General features: G+C 44.8%; 5 protein-coding genes across 9 annotated transcripts; 2 read left to right on the top strand and 3 right to left on the bottom strand.

The window, feature by feature from the left end:
* Positions 1–4,255: 4,255 nt before the first annotated feature.
* On the bottom strand, positions 4,256–7,206 carry LOC122617154. The gene is made up of 2 exons (XM_043792878.1): positions 6,579–7,206; positions 4,256–4,466 (listed from the first exon to the last, which is right to left on the bottom strand). The coding sequence occupies exons 1-2, from the start codon at positions 6,659–6,661 to the stop codon at positions 4,256–4,258; spliced, it is 294 nt and encodes a 97-aa protein (XP_043648813.1). The 5' UTR covers positions 6,662–7,206.
* A 713-nt stretch (positions 7,207–7,919) lies between these two features.
* On the bottom strand, positions 7,920–10,242 carry LOC122616946 (integrin-linked protein kinase). Its single transcript, XM_043792541.1, has 4 exons — positions 10,005–10,242; positions 9,442–9,607; positions 8,838–9,383; positions 7,920–8,768 (listed from the first exon to the last, which is right to left on the bottom strand). The coding sequence occupies exons 1-4, from the start codon at positions 10,091–10,093 to the stop codon at positions 8,223–8,225; spliced, it is 1,347 nt and encodes a 448-aa protein (XP_043648476.1). The 5' UTR covers positions 10,094–10,242; the 3' UTR covers positions 7,920–8,222.
* Positions 10,243–10,313: 71 nt separating this feature from the next.
* LOC122616947 (multifunctional methyltransferase subunit TRM112-like protein) lies at positions 10,314–11,167 on the top strand. The gene is made up of 3 exons (XM_043792542.1): positions 10,314–10,503; positions 10,569–10,670; positions 10,846–11,167. The coding sequence occupies exons 1-3, from the start codon at positions 10,426–10,428 to the stop codon at positions 11,038–11,040; spliced, it is 375 nt and encodes a 124-aa protein (XP_043648477.1). The 5' UTR covers positions 10,314–10,425; the 3' UTR covers positions 11,041–11,167.
* A 145-nt stretch (positions 11,168–11,312) lies between these two features.
* Positions 11,313–17,245, bottom strand: LOC122616945. 5 transcript variants are annotated; one of them, XM_043792535.1, is made up of 10 exons: positions 16,668–17,245; positions 15,169–15,277; positions 14,940–15,101; positions 14,304–14,479; positions 13,769–14,131; positions 13,048–13,301; positions 12,760–12,985; positions 12,025–12,525; positions 11,649–11,777; positions 11,313–11,574 (listed from the first exon to the last, which is right to left on the bottom strand). In XM_043792535.1, the coding sequence occupies exons 1-10, from the start codon at positions 16,739–16,741 to the stop codon at positions 11,367–11,369; spliced, it is 2,202 nt and encodes a 733-aa protein (XP_043648470.1). In that variant the 5' UTR covers positions 16,742–17,245; the 3' UTR covers positions 11,313–11,366. The 5 variants fall into 5 exon arrangements, with proteins under 5 accessions (XP_043648470.1, XP_043648472.1, XP_043648475.1 ...); XM_043792537.1 differs by lacking the exon at positions 12,025–12,525; XM_043792540.1 differs by lacking the exons at positions 12,025–12,525; positions 13,769–14,131.
* Positions 17,246–17,376: 131 nt separating this feature from the next.
* On the top strand, positions 17,377–19,537 carry LOC122616184 (dynein regulatory complex subunit 2). Its single transcript, XM_043791538.1, has 3 exons — positions 17,377–17,663; positions 17,989–18,864; positions 18,931–19,537. Exons 1-3 carry the CDS (start codon positions 17,493–17,495, stop codon positions 19,453–19,455), a joined length of 1,572 nt encoding a protein of 523 aa, XP_043647473.1. The 5' UTR covers positions 17,377–17,492; the 3' UTR covers positions 19,456–19,537.
* The last annotated feature ends 19 nt before the right edge of the window (positions 19,538–19,556 follow it).

The following is a 19,556-nucleotide window of genomic DNA, read 5'->3' as shown; positions in this document are numbered from 1 at the left end:
TTCGTAGTAGCTTGTATTGCATAATTTTTCAATTCACTTCCGTGTTGTTTTCGAAGTCCTTCGTTTCCAAGTTCAAGCTAGTTCCAAAATCGGGCGTTCGTTTTGATATACATATGTGCGTTATGGAGCGGTACACTCGCGGTCAATTTTATTATTTTTTGGAGAAATGGTGATCGCGCGTACGAAACTCTCGCCTCGTCGAGATGCAAGCGCCAACTTCGCAGCGCTCCAAATGCGCCAGGGAAAATCCAAGCCAAACTGCAGAACCTACGACAACACAAAAGTCCAAGACGACGACGGAGCAGCGGCGCAGAAGAATAAGAACATGTCCCTGTGCGCCAGTGTGAGTGACTGTGCTCTGGTGTGTGTGTTTGTGTGTGTGTGGAAAGAGCAGGAAAATAGAATGCAATGCGGCTGTGTGGCCCAATGGAGTGGGAAAACTGCGAAGCGCCGCCGCCGTCGCCCGAGCGCGAGGCGGAGTCTTTGGAGGAGATCGGGTGGAGAGAGTCAATGTGCTGCGAGTACTGGAGGTTCTATCTTTCTAATCTCCACCAGCACCAGTACTAGCACCAGCACCAGCACCAGTAACTGCAGCAGCAATAACAGCAGCCGCACAAGCTGCAACAGCCACAACTTGGGAAACAACCGCAGCCACATTAGAAGCTGCTGCAGCAGCAGCAACTGTTGCAACAGCGACAGCACAACAGAAACATGCATTGCCACTCTCGCTGTTGCAGCTGCATGTTGTTGCTGCACTTTTTCATTTGCAAACTCTTTTCCTGGTTGCTATTTTCAATTTCTATTGCTGCTGCCGGCGTCGCTGCCGACGCTGGCGTCGACTTCCAACATTTCCAAGTGCAACAACACATCCACTCAAGATCAATTTCACACACACCAATGCAGCGAGCGAGAGCGAAAGAGAGGGACGCGGACCGTTACTTAGTTTGCACTATCCTCGAGGGAGAAGGCAATGGGCATGTACATATGTATGCATGTGTATGCAAGAAAGAGAGGGCAGAAGTGGGGGCGCCTTAAAGGGGGGTCAAGTCAAAGAACCTTCAGCTGAGCAGGCAAGAAAGAGAAAGGGCGAACAGCAGAGTAGGAGAGAGCACTCTGCTATGCGGAAGTTTAAGTGTTGCATGTTTTCCACCCAAAAGAAAGTGGAAAACTGAAGTTTTTGGCACGAAAATACTCTCTTGAAAATTATTTTTGAAGATCAAATAAAGTATACATATCTAGAAATTTTGGGTCAAAACGGTTAAATTTTGCATATTCTGGTTTAAAATGCCAAAGTTTGCCTAAAAATGAATATAATTTAAGGAAAATATAATATAAAAATGTTATTTACCATAAAGATACAAATATAATATAATGCAGAGTCCATATGACATGGGTGAAATTAATTAAAGCCATTAAAGTAGATACATAATATCATAGTATCTACATAAATCTCATCACTTGGGAATTCCCGATTGTATTTTTTCCTAACGTTTTCCACAACTTTCCTGGCGAATGCCTGGCGCAAAAGGGAACCAACGAAAGTCAATGATCAGCGGTGGCGGCGACGTCAACTGCATGCTAGCTTGCCATTTTTCCAACGGGCAGCAGCGAAAGCAACCAGAAACTGTAAATAACAGGAAAACGGCAACTGGGCGATCGGTGGAGCCACATTTCCACGATCCTCCGCGAAAGCGAAAAGCCAGCGAGCAGCCGAGGTACGACGACCAATCGAAGCGATAACTCCGCCGCCCCCACCGATCCACCCAGGCTGCGGCATGCTATAGCACACTATATGTCCGATTGCGTCGGGCGATAAAACCTGATCTCCGCAGACACACCGATACGCAACGCACACTCTTCCAGAGACGCTCACCCATACAGGGGCACATGCGATGACGACGAACCAGGAAGAGAAAAAGAAAATGCCGCTCGCGAAGATTGTGTAATCGAATCGAGTGAGTGTGTGTGTGTGTGTGTGTGTGAGTGAGAGTTGTTTAAAGATGGGCGGGTGAGAAAGGGGAGCACTATTCTTATTATTACTGCATTTCACTTATCATCTCACGGGGGTGAAGAGGTAGTTGCCTTGGCTTCTTCGCGTTTTTTCGCGTTTATTTATTTTGCTATTGTCGGCTCTACGTTCGCCGCTTTAAGTTCAATGACTCGTGGGCAACGTCATGGGCAACATTTGAGACAACAGCAACAACAGCAGCAGCAACAAAGCGCGAAATTCGTTCATTTAAATTATTTGCTTATAATAATGCCACTGCCGACAGCCTTTAGATTCTAAATAAAACAAAAGCGAGCAATATAATAATTGCTATAGAAAGGCCGCATTTACTATAAACAACAAAAATTGATACCTATTTGCTCTGATACTAATTATTATAGGTCTTAGGCAAAAGAATTTATTTCAATTAAATTTAAAAATTCTATTTTGCTTCAGTTTTGTATAAAGGACCCTTTTTTATGATATCGAGTACTCTCTCTTCTCCCATTTTTATACCCGTTACTCGTAGAGTAAAAGGGTATACTAGATTCGTTGAAAAGTATGTAACAGGCAGAAGAAAGCGTTTCCGACCATATAAAGTATATATATTCTTGATCAGGATCAATAGCCGAGTCGATCTGGCCATGTCCGTCTGTCCGTCCGTCCGTCTGTCCGTCCGTCTGTCCGTATGAACGTCGAGATCTCAGGAACTACAAAAGGTAGAAAGTTGAGACTTAGCATACAGACTCCAGAGACATAGACGCAGCGCAAGTTTGTCTATTCATGTTGCCACGCCCACTCTAACGCCCACAAACCGCCCAAAACTGCCACGCCCTCACTTTTAAACAATGTTTTGATATTTTTTCATTTTTGTATTAGTCTTGTAAATTTCTAACGATTTGCCAAAAAATTTTTGCCACGCCCACTCTAACGCCCACAAACCGCCCAAAGCTGCCACGCCCACACTTTTGAAATATGTTCTGATATTTTTTCATTTTTGTATAAGTCTTGTAAATTTCTATCGATTTGCCAAAAAACTTTTTGCCACGCCCACTCTAACGCCCAAAACCCGCCAAAAACTGTCAGTGGCACTTCCACTAGCTGAGTAACGGGTATTAGATAGTCGGGGAACTCGACTATTGCGTTCTCTCTTGTTTAGTGTAGTTTCTTGATTTCAGCCTCCTTAGTGCTGATTCTTATTTACTTTGCGCATTTTTCATTCGCCACCATTTGTTGCTATTGTTATTGGGGCCTGACTGATTTTGATAGCACTCGGCTGGTAAACAAACTTTGCCTCAATGAACGTTAGAAATTATCACTCGATGGGCGATGAGGGAATGGAAGGAAAAATGGCGCCCAGCTGAAGATCAAACAACGGCCGAATTTAGGCGGAACAGTAAGCAACTGAGGCAACTGAAGTTCGCCACTCAGACTCAAAAGAGGGGAGGATGCTATAGGCGAGCAATTTCAAAATTCTTTAAAAATTTACCAAATTACAAAACATTTTTGAAGAGTGTGGACTGTTAGTGAGGCTTACAGACTTGGCAATCTGCTGAAGTAAGCATGCGGTGCCCGCACACCTCTTCAGTCTCGAGGTCCATCCGATCAGACGAACATGTCCAGATCTACTCTATGTATATACATATATTTCCATCTGCTAGTACAGGATACCAGAAAGCACAGATTGTAAAAAGACGCGATGCCCATGCAACCGTCAAAGGCAGGACAAGCAAAGAATACACCTAACAAAAGTGTTACACTTACAATGAGAAATGGTCTTACGTATCTGCATGTATATAAAATAAATTAATATCGAATTGAACAATACCAGAAAAACAATTGCCGGAAAACAAACATAACATTCCAGCATTTAAATTAGAAACTTCTTAAATTCTTTCATTTCATTTGATTGGTAAATGCGGATATCAAATTTATAATTTTACGTTTGTCGAATACAGAATGCATTTGCCTCAGTGCGCCGTAGGAATCTGGGACAGATTGTGCCGGGATGGGCTGGCCCCTTCAGCCAACACATTTCACTGCGCTGGTGGCATGTAGAGTAAACTAAGCCAAAAGTGGCGCACATTGCGAGGTGCAGGGGTGGTATCGAACTGGGGGAACAAGAACTAGGGGCGGCGAGTGTCAGTAACCTCAATAAAATGTTGCCATTCCCTAGGTCATGATCTGTTTTGTGGGCAGCTATATATAACAGCCGCCGGGAAACGCAATCAAACGAAATGGGAAAAAGCCGGGGGCTTGGGGTGCGCTTCACTCACCCAGCAGGAAGTCACTGCATCCCGATCCGGAGTGCGAGCTCAGCGAGGAGACGTGGCCGTCCGACGGGCTCTGGGGCGCTTCCCTCAGCGGGCTGCTGGGCGTGGTCGGGGGCGTGTTGAGGCAACGCTGGCTGCCCAAAGCTATAGACTGCGATCCGGTCGGCGATTTAATCTTGATGTAGCAGTTTCCAATCACAGGTAGTCTGTAACATTTATTTGAAATAAAATTATCAATTGAGTGATTAATTTTTTGTGTTACTTAATACTTGAACATTATATTTTCAAGAATTTTAGAATAGTTATAGCTGTAAAAAGTCAATATACATTTTTGTGAGAGCCATGAACTTAATTTCAACAACATTTTAATATTTTGCGGGGTGCTTAAGGCATTTTGAAGATTTATATATGTATGTCATTTACATTGTTAAAGGTGTAGGAAGAATTATTAGATCATAAGATATTGATTTTTTTAAGGTTGCAAAGAGCCAATGACTTGAATCAAATATATATCTTATAAAATAGTGTTGAAGCTATAACCCGGGGGTGGTGGAGTGTTTGACTGCTTTGGTTTCCACAATGTCAATGCCAAAGGTAATTGCGGCTCGAGAAAAGCAGCAGTGTTGCTTTAAAATTCAAGTAATTATCGTTAGCTTGAGTGGCTCGCCCTGCAGACCCATCCCTTGTATATTTCGCTTGTACGTATTTAACTCTTTTCCCCATTTTCCGCTGCCATTCGACCCCTTTGCACCACCCGCTCATCTATTGTACGTAATTGATTGGAAAAATGGCCATTCATGTTAAGTGCAGGCGGCTATGGCCATTTATTCCGAGAGATAAATCGGCGGGAGGGGCAAGACGCCAGGCTTCTGTATGGGCCATCTCTCTCCTGGCACAATTCTTAACTCGTTTTGCCTCGTAATTGGCCATTTTCCCTAGTTCAGGCCCGGCATAGAATTTATCGAGCATCAGCGCTTTGTGGGCGGAAGCAAAGCCTTTCGACGTCCAGTTTCCCACCCACTATGATCGATTGTTTGTTTGGTTGTGTTGAAACTTAAGGACATTTTTGTTTGCCTTAGCTATTCTTAAAGTTGGTCAGCTTGTAGAGATTTATTGCACTTGCATATGAAGTTGATAGCACCATCAGCAGCTAGGCTACAACAGGAGCAACAAATGTAGCTGGCCGTATAAATCAACTATACGCAATCTGCATTACTCATACGCCCTGTGGCTTAAGCCAAACCGCCAAAGCGCCTGCAGCAAAAGGATAAAAATCAATAGATGCTTTGCATGTGCTGTCGTCCTGCCATCTACTCACACATCCCGCGGCTTCTTTTCGCATTTCCACATGTCCTTTTTGTTTTCTCTATTTTTTTGTTGCCTTTTCTACTTTGTGGCTAGAGATGCTGCTGCCTGTCATTGCATTTAGTTGCTATTTCCCTCCTTGTGTGTAGTTTGCCTTTGCAATATTTCCACGTTGTTATGCACTTCACACAAGAGGAAGACACTCGTGCATGCTTTTGTTGTTGGTATTAGGTTGCTGATGTTCCTGCTGCTTATATTGTCACAATATTTTCGCTTTTCAATGCCCCGCTCGAAAGCACAAGTGAAATATTTGCCCATGTGGCATTTTAGTTTTAGTCTTGGCAAGGACCCTTCCGCCACTTTCTTTGTGCTTGTTCTTCGCAACGCCTTTTGTGTGCGCTAATATCCGCAAAATGGAACATTTGATTTATTCAGGCAACCCATCGATCGCATTGAGGATTTTCACTTATGTATATTAAGTATGTATATTTGGTTCAAAGGCTGCGCATTTTGCGAAGTAAATCTCATCATTTGCTGTGCACTTTCCTCGTTTATTTCCACCCGCCTGCCATGTAATTTTCACATTTTTACTCATCAACGCCAACGTCATTCTCCACGAGATTGCCCGCGACCCCCCATCGCCCATTTCCATTGTGTGGGCGTGGCACGCCGGCTACAGCAGCAGAAGCAGCAGCAGCGACAATAACCACGGCTGCAACACAGCAGATGCTGCCTGCCTGCAACTGCGGCTTTTGTGTGTGAAGGAAGTAGGTTAGTGGCTCACTCGTCAGCCAAATGAATGATGGAGTAACTGCGGCAAACTGTGGCTGAAAAGTTCCCATTCTCTTCATGCCTACAATGTTTTTTTTATTTCATCCCGGGCAATTGTATGGTTAATTGAAATAAGGGAGATAAAAACAGGAAAAAAATGAAAGCACAAAAGGGGGCAACCACTTTGGCTCAGGTGTGGTCATTAAATGGGGCATGTTTGCGCACTATTTTTAAGTACTAACCTGGTTTTGATGGGCTGCTGCTCCGGATTCTGCGACTTCTCCTGGATGGTGTGAGTCAAACCAGTGGTGTTTGAATACTCCATGGATTGCCGGCCCTCCAAGGGGCTGGCTGTTTTTCCGAGCTGTTACTAAAATACATTTAAGCAGCTGCACCACCGATTTTGGTCCAAACAAGAATGATTGCTAGACTTCCAAGTGAAAGTATGGACCAACGTCCATAAAAGATGTCACTAAATGTTTCACTTTCACTGCATAACGTGTGAGTGTTTGCGTTCGCCTGTGTGTGGGTAAGTTTAAAATGTAAAGCTTTTGGGGTTCATTTAATTTTCAATTATTTCACGTATGCACTGCACTCCACCAAGTTTCTCGGATGTTTCTTTTTCAATCTTATTGGGAATCCTTTGCGGAAATGCTCTTGCCGTTTGGCTGGCTGCCGTCATAACTGCCGTGGAATACTGTAAATCGGCTTTTGGCCACTGCAGCTTGCCATTTTTCCGTTTCGGCCCGTGCGAAGACCGAGCGACCAGCCTCTGGGCCCGAAAAGCGCCGACGACTACAACAGCGACAGGACGACGGCGACATAAAAATGCAGCAAAAAGTTGTTAAAGCTGCAGCAGCAACAGCAACACAAAAAGGACCTGTGCGGCAAGAGGCAAGAGCGAACCAGCAAAACAATCACATGGCTCAGTGCAAGCTTACCGCAGCAACAACATTCTGGCCCGAATGAAGCGTTGCCGCAAAAACATAAACAGAGAGCCGCTAGAGCCGGTGAGAGCCGGGTCAAGAGAGAATGCGGATAAAGGCAGAAAAAGATTGCCTTAAATGTATAAAAAAATATATACATACATATATGTTTAAAAATATATCTTTTATGCGCTTTAAACATAAGTTTAGAAAATAAAAATAAAAACTTTAGATGTTGACTTTATATGAAGCAAAGTGCGTATGCTAGATAAAATCTTAAAAAAGCCCATGCCACAAAATCATTCTGAGTTGTGATCCAAATTGTCACTGGCAAATCGAAACTTTAAACATATTGAATAATAAATATGAATTATTTCCAGCAAATACAACAAATTTCCGCTTCTCTCACGAATTTCTCACGCCGGCGCGCTCTTCTTGAATCGCTGAGTTTGCTCTGCCCACGCGAGCTGCACAATATCGCGTGCTGAAATGGAAACCAGGTCAGGGCCGCCGTGCTCACGTTACCCGACCCGCTGCGCTGATGCATTGCCACCCACTCCGGCGGAAAGCTTTCGTCTTGTTTTGCTTCTGAGCGAATAAGCTCTGTAGACTAAAGCCCTCGTAAGTGGTTCCGCATTTGCTGAGGTACACAATCAATTTAATTAATTAGTAGCAAATATATTTCTGTATAAATACGATCGTAATGGTTATTAAACTTAAAATTTAAAAAATCGAGCACCCGCACTAAACATCGACGGAAAATCATAAGTAGAGAACAGTGAGACACAGAAACATAGGCTCTAGACAGAGCTGTTGCATTTGCTTTGCCATTTCGTTTTGGGTTTCGGTTAGACTCAGTTAGACAGAAGTAACACAAAATAGTAATTACAATTAGTTGGCAAATCTAAGGTTTCTCAAGGCACATTTTGGCTTGGCATTTATTAACTTCGCCCCTTCACTTTAGCGGCGCATCTTCTCCAGAATGGGAACCACCATGTCGAACTTTGGCCGCTTGCCGGGATCCTCGTTCATGCAGATTGAAATCAGCTTAGCCATGTGCGTTGATGTGCCCGGCGGAATCTTGACCCGCAGACCTTCCAACGCAATCTTCATGCCGCACTCCATGGGCGACCACTCGGCGAAGGGCACCTCGCGCGTAGTCAGTTCCCAAATTAGAATAGCAAAGCTCCACATGTCACAGGCTTCCCAATTTCGATCCGCTTGCTTGCGCTGCAGGGCCTCCGGCGACATCCAAGCCGGTTGATAGATGCGTCCCTTCTCTTGGAAAGAGAACTTGGCATCACCCATGTTGATTCTCGCCGTCAGATCGTCATCGATCATCACGTGATGACTGTTCAGGTGATATGTTGGAATAATGCGCTCCAGCGAGTGCAGGAAAGCCATTCCTCTCGCAACATCTAAGGCAAAGCTCACCGCCTGGCTGGTGTCCACCACAACGCCAGTGGCTCCATGCAGCAGGCTGAACAGCGAGGAACGTGGCATGAACTGAATGACATAAAATAGTTTATAGTTAGTTTATATGGCAATATCTAAAGTTATTAAAATTCAACACACCTGACTAATGGTCACCAGATTGGGTGGCGAATTACATGCTCCAATAATAGGCAAAATGTTTGGATGCGAAAATATGCGCAGCTTGGGAAACTCCTCGTTAAAATCGCGCGATATACGAGGCGTGCACTGACGCACAGCCAGGATCTTAGCCACCACATCGTTTTTTTGCCAGCGTCCTCGCCAAGTTTCTCCTGATGGCGTCACCGAGAGCTTGGTATGCAGGTCTAGGTCTCCCATGCTGATTCCCTTGAAACGGGACAAAGTGGCATCCCGGGATCTCGTTTTCAAGCCCTGCCAGCTTTGCTCCTTGAAGCTGATCACCTTAACTTCCCTGCCGCTCTTCTCCACAAGATCCTGGAGTCTCTTAGCCAGACTGGGTTTGGCCTTTTCGAGAGGTGTGTGCCCGTCTTTGTTTGCAATTCCCACCTGGGCTCCTGCATTTAGCAGATCCTCGCAGATCATGTCATAGCCCCAAAAACAGGCGTAGTGCAGGGGTGTGTTTCCATGCTCGTTCACCGCATTCACATCGCTGCGCTCTTTTATCAACTGTAATGGCAGATAAGTTCTTAAATAAGCTAGCTAGCTAGTTTCTGAGTTATCTCACCATCTGGACCACGTCGCGGTGGCCATGGGCTGCCGCTAAATGGAGTGGGATGTCGTCGCCCATATTGGTCGCGTTCACACGCGATCCGCGCTGCAATAGAGTCTCCACTAGCTTGGCGTGGCCCTCTTTAGCCACCCAATGCAACGGACTGAAGCCATGGTCGTCTCTAAAGTACGGAAATTTAATTGTAAGTATGATTGTATTATTAAATTTTAGTATGATTCTTCTTATGCGACTATAAGACTAATAATAATATAAGAAGTAAGTCTATAAGTAAAACTCAATATAAAATTATTGCACGGGAAGCGGGTTTTATGTTGCGATATACACACAGTCAAATATAAACATACATATACATATACATATATATTTTTGATTTGTCTGTTTACACAACACAAGAATAAATCATGACGTCACTTAGACTTATGGGCGTATTTAGGTGATTGCTTCGATGACTAAATACAGGAGGTTGCTAGAGAAGTTGCTACTTAAGTTCTCAACTTTCTAAGTGCACTCTGAAGCAATTTGAAAGTGTCGGAAGTAGTTGCCTATTTTAGTCTTACCCCAAATTGTTGTCGTGCTCCGTTTCATCCAACCACAGGCGAACTTGAATCGAGTTGCCCTCGCGGCACCAGTGGAATATGTCCTCCATTTTTATTCCTCACTCCTTTATTCCGTTCTTAGTCACTGTTTTAAAAGGTTTTCCAACCTTATTTACATCTAGAAACAAATTAAAACGTTTAAATTGCGACAGTTGGGAGTATTTCTAATTAAAATTTGTGCAGTGTGGACGTTTTTAATATTAAACCCACTGCTCGCGTTGCCAACTGCTGCAAAGCATTGACAAGTGCGTATCGAGCTATCGATATCGTTCACCAGTAGTGAATGTCAAAAAAGAAGAAGAAGGAATACAACGTGCACCGCAAATATTATTTGAAAACAATATTGTTTAGTATATGGTATTAATAAAACCATTACCCGAAAATGAAACTCAGCACATACAACTTCTTGACCTCCATGGCCATCAAGGGTGTCAAAGTGGGATTTCCCCTGAAACTTACGGTGAGTTCTTGTATGCCAAATCCTGCCTATTGATTGTTTCACGGATTTTTTGTTTTTGCATTCAGATTAACAAAAAAGAAGTGGTAGAGAGCGAATTTAATCCAACTTTTGTGGAGAGAATTCTTCCCAAGTTGGACTGGTCAGCGGTCTATGGAGCTGCTCAGGTGGTAAGTGTTAGATTCTATAGTTTATAGTATTTATGGTATTCCTAGAAGTTTCCCAATTATCAAAAAAACTCTTAAAACTGTTTCAAATGTTATGTTTTTGAAATGTATGAGTGTGTATTTTGTAGATCATTTATAACTTAATTTTTTAAATTCTGTAGTAATTGGAATTTTCCAGGCGGAACTCACAGACGACATTCCTGCAGTTCAGCCTGAAAACATTGGGGAGAATGAGCTGCTTATGCAGAAGCTTCACCACCTGCTCTTCGAGATCGACGTGCTCGAGGGTCAACTGGAGTGCCCGGAAACGGGACGTGTGTTTCCCATCACCGATGGCATACCAAATATGCTCCTCAACGAGGACGAGGTCTAGATTACCCCCATGTGCTTCTTGTACCAAAATCCCCTCTCTCCAGCTACGCATTATTATTAAGTAAGTTTGTTAGTTTTAAAGTCCGTTTATTTACGAGTTACTAAAAACAATTGGAGCCTGGATGGAATGTGACTTCGTTTTTTTTTCTGGTGTTGAGTCTTCGTACTCATGTGGTATTTGGTAAGCATTTTGGGATATGAGCAAACACTATACGACACATGTAAATGGTAGATCTAAACTTGTGGAGGGTGGTGCTTGCTTAGTTACTAAAATTCATCATCCCTTCTTTGGCATTCTGGGGGAGATTTAAGAACAGGAACTCCCGCCTAGTTGCATTTGATGTTGGGGCTCTTGTTGCTGCCTTGGGCGTAGATGCTGCCCTTGGCCAATCCGGGCTGGGGTCCTTTGCAGAGCTCCGAGTTCCCACCTCTTGGCTTGTAGGTGCGATCTGTGAGAAGACTAGCATCTGGCCCTTGGATGATCTGCTTTTGAAGCAGCTTTGTATTGGGTCCATTCCAGGTGACATAATCGGCTCTGAAAAGAATAAAATAAATAATCATAGAGGTGTCATTGTTTTTAGTACTGCGACATTGAATTTAACTTCTTACAGCAAAAGATTTTCATCTGCACCCTTGCTCAGCTGGGAATTGGGTCCCAAACTGGCCATTCGTTCGATAATAGATTGAAATTCCGCTGATTCCGAATTATGTGAATTTCCAAAGGAGTGCTGGCGATGCCTGTTGAAAATGTTAAATTTGAAGTTCTTTCTTTATTCTTTAACAAAAAGATTTCAAAGATTATATCAGGTAACGGCATGCCGAAAAAAAATGAGTTATCAGGTTCAAAAATAATATCTCATAACCGTATTCTCGCTACAATCCATGCGAAATCCTTGAAAAAATAATGCCCAAAACGATTGATTTTACTTAGCGAAACGGTAACAAAAACGGTTATTGGAACGGTTTTGGGTGTTAGCGGGCATACTTCAGTGAATCGGTTTTGGTGCGAGCACGACTTTCGAATGCTGGCCTCCTCGCGATGGATGAGGAGTTGGACTGGGCCGACGAGACCAGCGATGAGGACGTCATTGATGCGGAGTAGGAGGAGTAGGAGCTAGCATTTGAGGAGCCATGCAGGTAGCCGTCGATGCTGTAGTTATTTGTATCGCTCTGGTGGCCAAAATGGTTATAGCCGCTCTTGGCCAAGATGCTCTTGGTGGTCAGGCGTTCGTAGCTTTGCTGACGGATGCGGGGTGATTGTGCGGGTGAGGCGTATGAATGCGATGAGGAAGCACTGGAGATGGATGACAGATGGATCTCCAGCTTCGGCTCCTCCGCTGTGGGCGTTGGTGTGGGCGTGGCCTGGGCCAAAATGATCTGGGTGGTGAACGTCGATGGTGTGGTGACATTGATCAATGGAAGAATGTGGCGCTTGTGCGGTGGCTTCGGCTTGGATAAAGTGGTGGGCTCCACCGCGGCGGACAGGCTGGATGATCAAGTGACGCGAGGCAAGCGGATAGTGTTTTTTTGGTTCGGGGATTTTGTCAGAGGCGGAGGCAGCAAAGAAAGTTCAAATAGAAAATAGGCAGTCGATTAAAAAACGGATAAAGCAGCGGGCTAAAGAGAGAAACTTGATTGGTTGGTTGAAAAAGCGGGTGCCCACGGCCTTGATCGGTTGGTGTTATTCGAGTGAGCGGGAAGGCATAAAGTCAAGAGCTACCTGTCTTTTTGGTTGGCATCGTCAACCTGATCGGTTCTTGTGGTTTTCTTAAGATCCAGGTGCTTGGGATTCGTGGGAGGCTGCTGTTGCGCCCTCTGCTCGTCCTCGTCCTGGACAATTTGTAGGATTTGAGAAGCCCTATCCTCTGCATAGTTTACGGATTCCAAAGCCATTAGGATAATGCGCTCGGCAATCTGCGGGTACTTCTCCTTGAGCAAAGTTTGCACTGTAAGTAAAATACATTATACATTTGAATTAAATTTGTTTTAAATGTGTTATGCAACATACTTTTGGTCTTCTCCTCCTCTGTGTATTCCTTAGGTCTCAGCGGTATATGTACACCACCCTGATCTCCTCCAGCCTTCTGATCTTGATTTAAGTCCGGCGGGCGATTGTTGGGTCTGTGTGGCTGTTGCATATCTCGTTTTATGTAACCCAAAGAAATCAATTTCTCCGATGCAAACTGCACATTGTTGTCCGCATTGGCCAGGATATCCAGGAGCAGCTCTTCGTCCGCCTTGGGAAATATATTCTTCATGTACCTATGGTGGAATTTGGATATTATTTAATATATAAAACAAAATAATATATAAAATATATTTATAAATTATAATTTAAATATAAATACATAATTTGTAATGTAAAGAATATGAAGTTACAACATTGAGAGTTCAGAAATTTGTGACCTAATAAGTACATTTTCCACAGAACGAAATTCAAAAGAAAATTCATTATATTAAAAGCTACAAACTATTTGAGTAATAACTCTTGATTGTTCATTACAAACAAACTATACAAAAATTTTACACAAATTGGGTTTCAAATCAGACTGTTTAAACGAGTTCCACTCGATCTTTTAGGTAACAACAACTTGTTACCTATTCTCCTATGCGGACAAACTAACTTAGGAAATTTACAAGATCAATAGATATAGAAGTATATATAGAAGTAAAAGAAAATCAGATGTTAAAATAGTCTACCAGTCCCTCAAATGGGAACCCCATCGAACCTCAGCTTCATCTTGGGCGATGAGTGCGGTCTAGGCGAGCTGCGCCACATGGGCGATCCATGCAGAGCTGGCGGAACAGCCGAGCTGGTAGGCAGGGCCGCCTGGTGGCCGCTTGGACCACCAGGACCGCTCTGCACGCTCACGAGACTACCGAAGCGTCCACCGGGCAGGGGACTGGCCGTGCGCGACGTGCGCCGACTAGCTACCGTGTCCGGCCGACGTGCCGGTGGCGTCATGTAGAAGGCGGAGCTGCTGTGGAAGAGGTGCCGCTGCGAAGGGGGCGTCACGAAGGGACCGGGCATGGTCACCGGGTGCTTCTCCACCTGCAGGGCACTGATGACAACTGCCTCGCTATTGTAGTAGCTGGAGTGGTAGGTTAGTAAGCGTGGGATTAGCGTTTTATCGTGGGGTACGACAGGTGCAGTAAGCAGCAGAAATAGGCGGCGTGTGAGAAGACATAGAGTAAGTACGCAGATTAGTGGGGATTAGCTAAGCTTGCACGAAGACTTCACTGAAGGCGGGACCAATTTCTTACCGCTTCAGCAGGAGGCGTATATGGTTCTCGCCAGCGGTGGGGAACATGTTTTGGATCTTGGTCACCACAGCATCAGTTTCCGCCTGCGTGGTAAACGAGGTCTCCTGAATGGTGGAGCGCCGCGAGAGATTCGGCCCCACGCGAACTCGTTGAAAGGGCAAAGGTGAAGACATTTCCTGTGGGTTAGATGGAAAATTACTAAATAAAATATTCATACTCATGATCGATACTCGTTACTCAATTGCCAAGTGAGAAAGGTGCTAAAGCAATTTCATGTTGGTAAGATGAAAACTTGAATCTATGCTATGGAATTGAATTTAAATTATCTATTGCATTAAAGTTCAAATCACAATTTAAAAGACACAATATTTACATACCTCATTCCTGACCAAATGTATAGTCTTTACAAATATCTACAATCAGTCATTACGGTGTCTACTTATAATTACAATATCGGAATATAATTGAGTATTGTTGTGTGGTAAAACGACCTTCTTATACGCATTTGATGATGCTCTCAGATATCTAAACATTTTCGAGGCGCACCCACGTGATTTCAGCGGCATTGCCTCTTTATTGTCAATTATGGCTGTAGTTTCCTTCTCATCATCAATTCGCAGCTCATTTTATACTCACCAAGTGTCCCCCGGAAGAGGCCGACAACAATGGACTGGTCGAGACGTTGTGCAGCGTGGGTTGCTGACGCTCCTGGAACGCACGAATTGCAGTCAAGTTGTTGCTGGGATGGACGTGGTACGGCGAGCTGTTGTGCGACGTCTGCGGCTGGCTGACCAACTGCTGCAAAGTACAAGGGTTCCATTTCAATAAAAAATCAATAAAATGCAAGGGAGGAAGCGGAGGTTACCTGCAAGGCTATCGACTCCGTGGAACAGCGCTCGTTCTGCAACTGCCTGTAACTGCGGCCGCGCGGATCCTCCAGCTGCATGGCCTTCGTCAGATAGTTTATGTAATAGCTGGAACGGGAAAAAGGGCAGCCAAATGGAAGATGAGCTTCTATACAATCAAAGGTCATCAAATGACCTCCTCCACCCAGGGCCATTCGAAAGCTCCTGGATTCAGGCCAAGGGTGGAGGCACATCCTTAAGCCGGCCGGTTGGTGGTTGGGATTGGATTGGATTGGAGCGAATTGGATTGGGACTCTGCCCACATGTTGATGGTCTCTTGGGAGGGCGGACAGGTAAAGGGTAAAAGGTAAAGAAACCGCCTAAACCAAGGCACGTGCCAAGTAGCTGCCAAAAGGCGGACGCACAGTCGTCATTTTCATCTCCGTTTGGCAGGCCATCTCTGCTCTGATTTTGGAAATGGAGCGGGTGGATGGAGATGAGGACGTCGTAAGGATGGAAAGCTCGTCTTCGGCTGAGTGGCCTCTTGAATTAACGTACGACAGTCGCTGGGCTTGTTGCTTAATTGCACAAGGCTTTTTAAGCACAAGGGGTTGAGTTGTAGCTATATGAAAAACATACATTTATGCATGTATGTTCAGCTAAGGATAAGTTAAAGACCCCGCTGGCATCCTACGACGCGGAAGTGACACAATTTATGCCGCTGAAACGAGGCCAATTGGAGTGGCTAAGGAGCTCTAAGTAGTCCACAGGGAAATGGTACCCACTCGGGGGGTCTTTAGAGCTTAGTATAGCGAAATGAAGTATAAAATAAAGGGATTTCAAATGAATTCACAACATCGATTAAAAATTGTTTCACACATCAAAAATATAAATTAAAATTTTAAACAGTTTTTGAGTTCACTCTGAGCAGCGCAAGACAGGAAAAAGGCAAAAATATAAATCAAGGTATATTTAATAAATTTGATGATTTGAAAATTTCATGATAGCAAATTTAGTCGAGTATTAACTCAACCTAAATTAACCAATATAATATTGTATTCACATACTATATTGTATTAACATGCACAACTTGAAGCAGTAACGGTTTTGAAACTCAGGATCTTCAATAACAAAGGTGTTTTAAAATTAACTTCTCCAAGCCAACTAATAATTTCCTTATCCTCAAAAGGTCAGACATGGCAAACACCACCCCAACCGAACACCCACCGCCCTTTTAAAGCGTTTTTAAAACTCCGTGGCAATCAGTACGCGCCTAAGCCCCCAAGGCCCCTACATACACCCACCCCCACCTAACTATTCTCCTTCGCCCACCGATATACCCGCCCCAAGGCAACGTTGGCACGCAAATTTATCAGTTGTTTCCCGTGGCAACCTATCCAATGTATCCCCTTTTCCCCTACTGGCCACCGCATCTCCCAGTACCAGTCCGCATTTCACGACATCGTGGTTAATGGATGCATAAATATTTATGACGTCGGGCTGTTCACATGCAACTCACCAATTTCCAGTTGCTTGATCGTATTTGCAGTCCCAGCCGGGCGGCATTTTCTGATAGCCACCGGATTCGCTCATTTTCACCGCTCACGAATAGATACAGATATAGTAACAGTTTCACTTGCAGATACTAGATGCGAGGTACTTCGATGTCCAGTTAATCCGCACCACGGTTTTATTGTTTTTTACTTTCGTTGGCTGAATGTGGCTGAATGTTTATGGACGTTTAAAGTCGCATTGGCAGCTTGTTTGCCGACTGTCTGCAACCCCGAAAAAGTTGGCAGCCAGGAGTGCCCTTGCCACTTATCCTGCGCGGAGCTTTGTAGTTGCCTTTGTCGTCGGATGTTTCTGATTTGGGGGTTGTAACCACCCTCGGTGGCAACTTCGCCTCGGCAGCAGAGTTATTTTTGTTTACAAGGCACTGCCTGCCGGGAAAAAGGACCGCAACACACAAGTACACACGCACATACACACACACATAGGACGATGTGGCGTTCCTTCAGTGGGCAAGCCAGCCAGGCCTCAACTACCCGGAAAGGAACCGTTTTTGGGGAATCCCGGAGTCGCGGCGGTACAAACAACCTCGCGTGCCCAGCTTTGAGAGTCAACTGAGGAAATCACTGTCGGGCGTTAAAGCTTCAGATGCTGTGCGAAAAGTCGTTAAAAAGCTGGTATCCAGTGTTGGAACTCGTACATCGAAAGCTGTGGGCAAAACTTCGATTCAGCTTTCAAACAGGCACACAATTCAAATTTAGCTCCCCAACCGATTCTCCACAAATTTTACTATTGATTTGCGCCTTCAGTTCATCCACTAATACACATCAGCGAAATGGCTGAAATTTTGGCACGCTTGACGCGTATTTCGGAAAACTACCTCCAAGAAATGGAGGAGGAGCAGGAGCCACAAGGACCGCCTAAACTAACCAAGGCTCAGAAGAAGGCCGCCAAGAAGGAGGCCAAGCGACAGGCTATGATCGATGAGAAGCGGCTCATCATGCGGGTGGGTTCAACCGACTTTCTTTTCTGAACAGCCAATATTGGATGGCACCCAGGTGTAAACGCATTAAGCCCCTTTTCACCTTTAGTGTGGAGATTACATTTAAGAGATTTAAATATAAATTTTTATTATGAATACATTTAATACAATTTAAAACGCAAGGATATTTTGAGCAAACCCTCAAAAGTATTCTACAAAAATCCGTTTCTTTTAATATCCGTCCTACTATTGCTACTATAGCCCAATATTCGAATTCTGGCTACTCTGAATTTCAATAATAAAATTAATTAAAGACTTTATTTCTAATGTTGCCCCATGATCCTTCCAGGATGCCCTGATGCGTGAGCTGGAGATGGGCAAGCGCATGGAGGAGAAAGGCAACGAGGAGTGGCACGAGATGTGCCGCGAGATCAAGATCAAGGAGCTGAACGAGGAGATGACGGCGTGGGGCGAGCGCTCGGAGCGAATCATTCAGGCCAAGAACGACCACATTAAGATGCTTCTGGACGACATGTCGCAGACGCAGGATCAGCACGTGCGTTGCTACAGCAAGACGGTGGAGCTGATTGACCACATCCGCGACTGCTTCCACGTGATGTTGGGCGGGGTAAAGAGCATGTATGACCAGCAGGCGGACGAGATGCTGAGGGATTACTATGAGGAGGTGCGCCGGCGAACCGAGGAGGTGGAAGCCATGAAAACGAACTCTGAGAACATAATCCATGCCACCAACATCACCACCCGGGATCAGCTTAAGGAGGATTACACCATCTACCTGGAACAGCGCGATGATCGTGTGAATACAGAGATTGAGAACAGATTCAAGATTCGAGATCAGATTGTCCGCCGGATGACGCACATGCAGCAGCAACTGAATGACTTTGTGGAGTCTCTGAGGAGCACCGAACTGGATGCCCACAAGTACGAGAAGATCCACTGGCTGACGGAGAGGCAGGCGGCTTTCATGGAGGAGTCACGCAAGCTAAATGCCGAGGAGTCCAAGTACATCAACATGCAGGCGGAACTGCAGCGAGAAATGGTTCGCATGGATGCGGAGAACAACTCCACGCTCAACGATCTCCGTCTGGAGTTCCAGTACTTCACCAACGTGCGCAAGAAGATTGAGCTCAACCAGGAGATGGATCGCGAGATTACCCACGAGAAGTTGCGCATCCTGACCGGCGAGTGCTACGAGTTGACCAAGGTGAACCTTCATCCCTAGCCCTATTACTCATTTATATATCTCTTCTAAACTGATACATTATTCAAGCAAATGGAGAAGCATGTGAAAAGTGGGGAACTACTCTTGGCCCTGTCGATCACTTGCAGGAAACTGCAAACCGAATCGGAGAAGGTAATCCTCGGCGGCGAGGTATTCGACGAAACCGAGGTGGAGGTTGGCGAGAACTTCAAGCTGCAGACCCTCAACATGAAGGATCACGTGGACATGACCGAGGAGGAACTAGTGGAGCTGAACAAAAGCCTGAAAAACTTCTGGCGCCGCCAGGCGATGGCCGAGGCCCAAAACCTGCTGATGCTGGAGGAGAAGCGTCGCCTCACGGAGGACAATCAGCGCCTGATTGACTTTATCAAATCCATGAGTGTCACCGAGGATCCGGAAGAGCTGCGAACCGCCATGTATGTTTCATCGCCAACTCAACCCATGCCACCCAAACTTTTCGAGACAAAGTGCCAGGAATTTAGGTCCAGGAAGGTGGTGAAGTCAGCGACGGCACACAAGGAGGCCAAGTGGGAGGCCGAAGTCACTTTGAAAGAGGTTATTCTTGATTTTTAAATATATGTGGGACACGCCTACAAAGTTAATATTAAATTTCAAATCTGAATTAAATTAAATAAAAGTTAGTTTACTAATTATATTCACCTTGTTTGCAATAC

This window comes from Drosophila teissieri, chromosome 3L (assembly GCF_016746235.2).
Source record: "Drosophila teissieri strain GT53w chromosome 3L, Prin_Dtei_1.1, whole genome shotgun sequence".
Taxonomy (NCBI): domain Eukaryota; kingdom Metazoa; phylum Arthropoda; class Insecta; order Diptera; family Drosophilidae; genus Drosophila; species Drosophila teissieri.
This window is presented reverse-complemented; position numbering and strand designations above follow the sequence as displayed.

Excerpts from the sequence above, each read along its gene's own strand:
- LOC122616946 (XM_043792541.1), bottom strand. The coding sequence starts at position 10,093 with ATGGAGGACATATTCCACTGGTGCCGCGAGGGCAACTCGATTCAAGTT. Across the intron at positions 9,608-10,004 it reads GAGCACGACAACAATTTGGG|AGACGACCATGGCTTCAGTC; the intron begins GTAAGACTAAAA and ends TCCGTACTTTAG. Across the intron at positions 9,384-9,441 it reads ACCGCGACGTGGTCCAGATG|TTGATAAAAGAGCGCAGCGA; the intron begins GTGAGATAACTC and ends CTGCCATTACAG.
- LOC122616947 (XM_043792542.1), top strand. The coding sequence starts at position 10,426 with ATGAAACTCAGCACATACAACTTCTTGACCTCCATGGCCATCAAGGGT. Across the intron at positions 10,504-10,568 it reads GATTTCCCCTGAAACTTACG|ATTAACAAAAAAGAAGTGGT; the intron begins GTGAGTTCTTGT and ends TTTTGCATTCAG. Across the intron at positions 10,671-10,845 it reads TCTATGGAGCTGCTCAGGTG|GCGGAACTCACAGACGACAT; the intron begins GTAAGTGTTAGA and ends GGAATTTTCCAG.
- LOC122617154 (XM_043792878.1), bottom strand. The coding sequence starts at position 6,661 with ATGGAGTATTCAAACACCACTGGTTTGACTCACACCATCCAGGAGAAG. Across the intron at positions 4,467-6,578 it reads CAGCAGCCCATCAAAACCAG|ACTACCTGTGATTGGAAACT; the intron begins GTTAGTACTTAA and ends TAAATGTTACAG.
- LOC122616184 (XM_043791538.1), top strand. The coding sequence starts at position 17,493 with ATGGCTGAAATTTTGGCACGCTTGACGCGTATTTCGGAAAACTACCTC. Across the intron at positions 17,664-17,988 it reads AGAAGCGGCTCATCATGCGG|GATGCCCTGATGCGTGAGCT; the intron begins GTGGGTTCAACC and ends TGATCCTTCCAG. Across the intron at positions 18,865-18,930 it reads AGTGCTACGAGTTGACCAAG|CAAATGGAGAAGCATGTGAA; the intron begins GTGAACCTTCAT and ends ACATTATTCAAG.
- LOC122616945 (XM_043792535.1), bottom strand. The coding sequence starts at position 16,741 with ATGAGCGAATCCGGTGGCTATCAGAAAATGCCGCCCGGCTGGGACTGC. Across the intron at positions 14,132-14,303 it reads ATACGCCTCCTGCTGAAGCG|CTACTACAATAGCGAGGCAG; the intron begins GTAAGAAATTGG and ends CTACCACTCCAG. Across the intron at positions 12,986-13,047 it reads AGAGGAGGAGAAGACCAAAA|TGCAAACTTTGCTCAAGGAG; the intron begins GTATGTTGCATA and ends TTTTACTTACAG.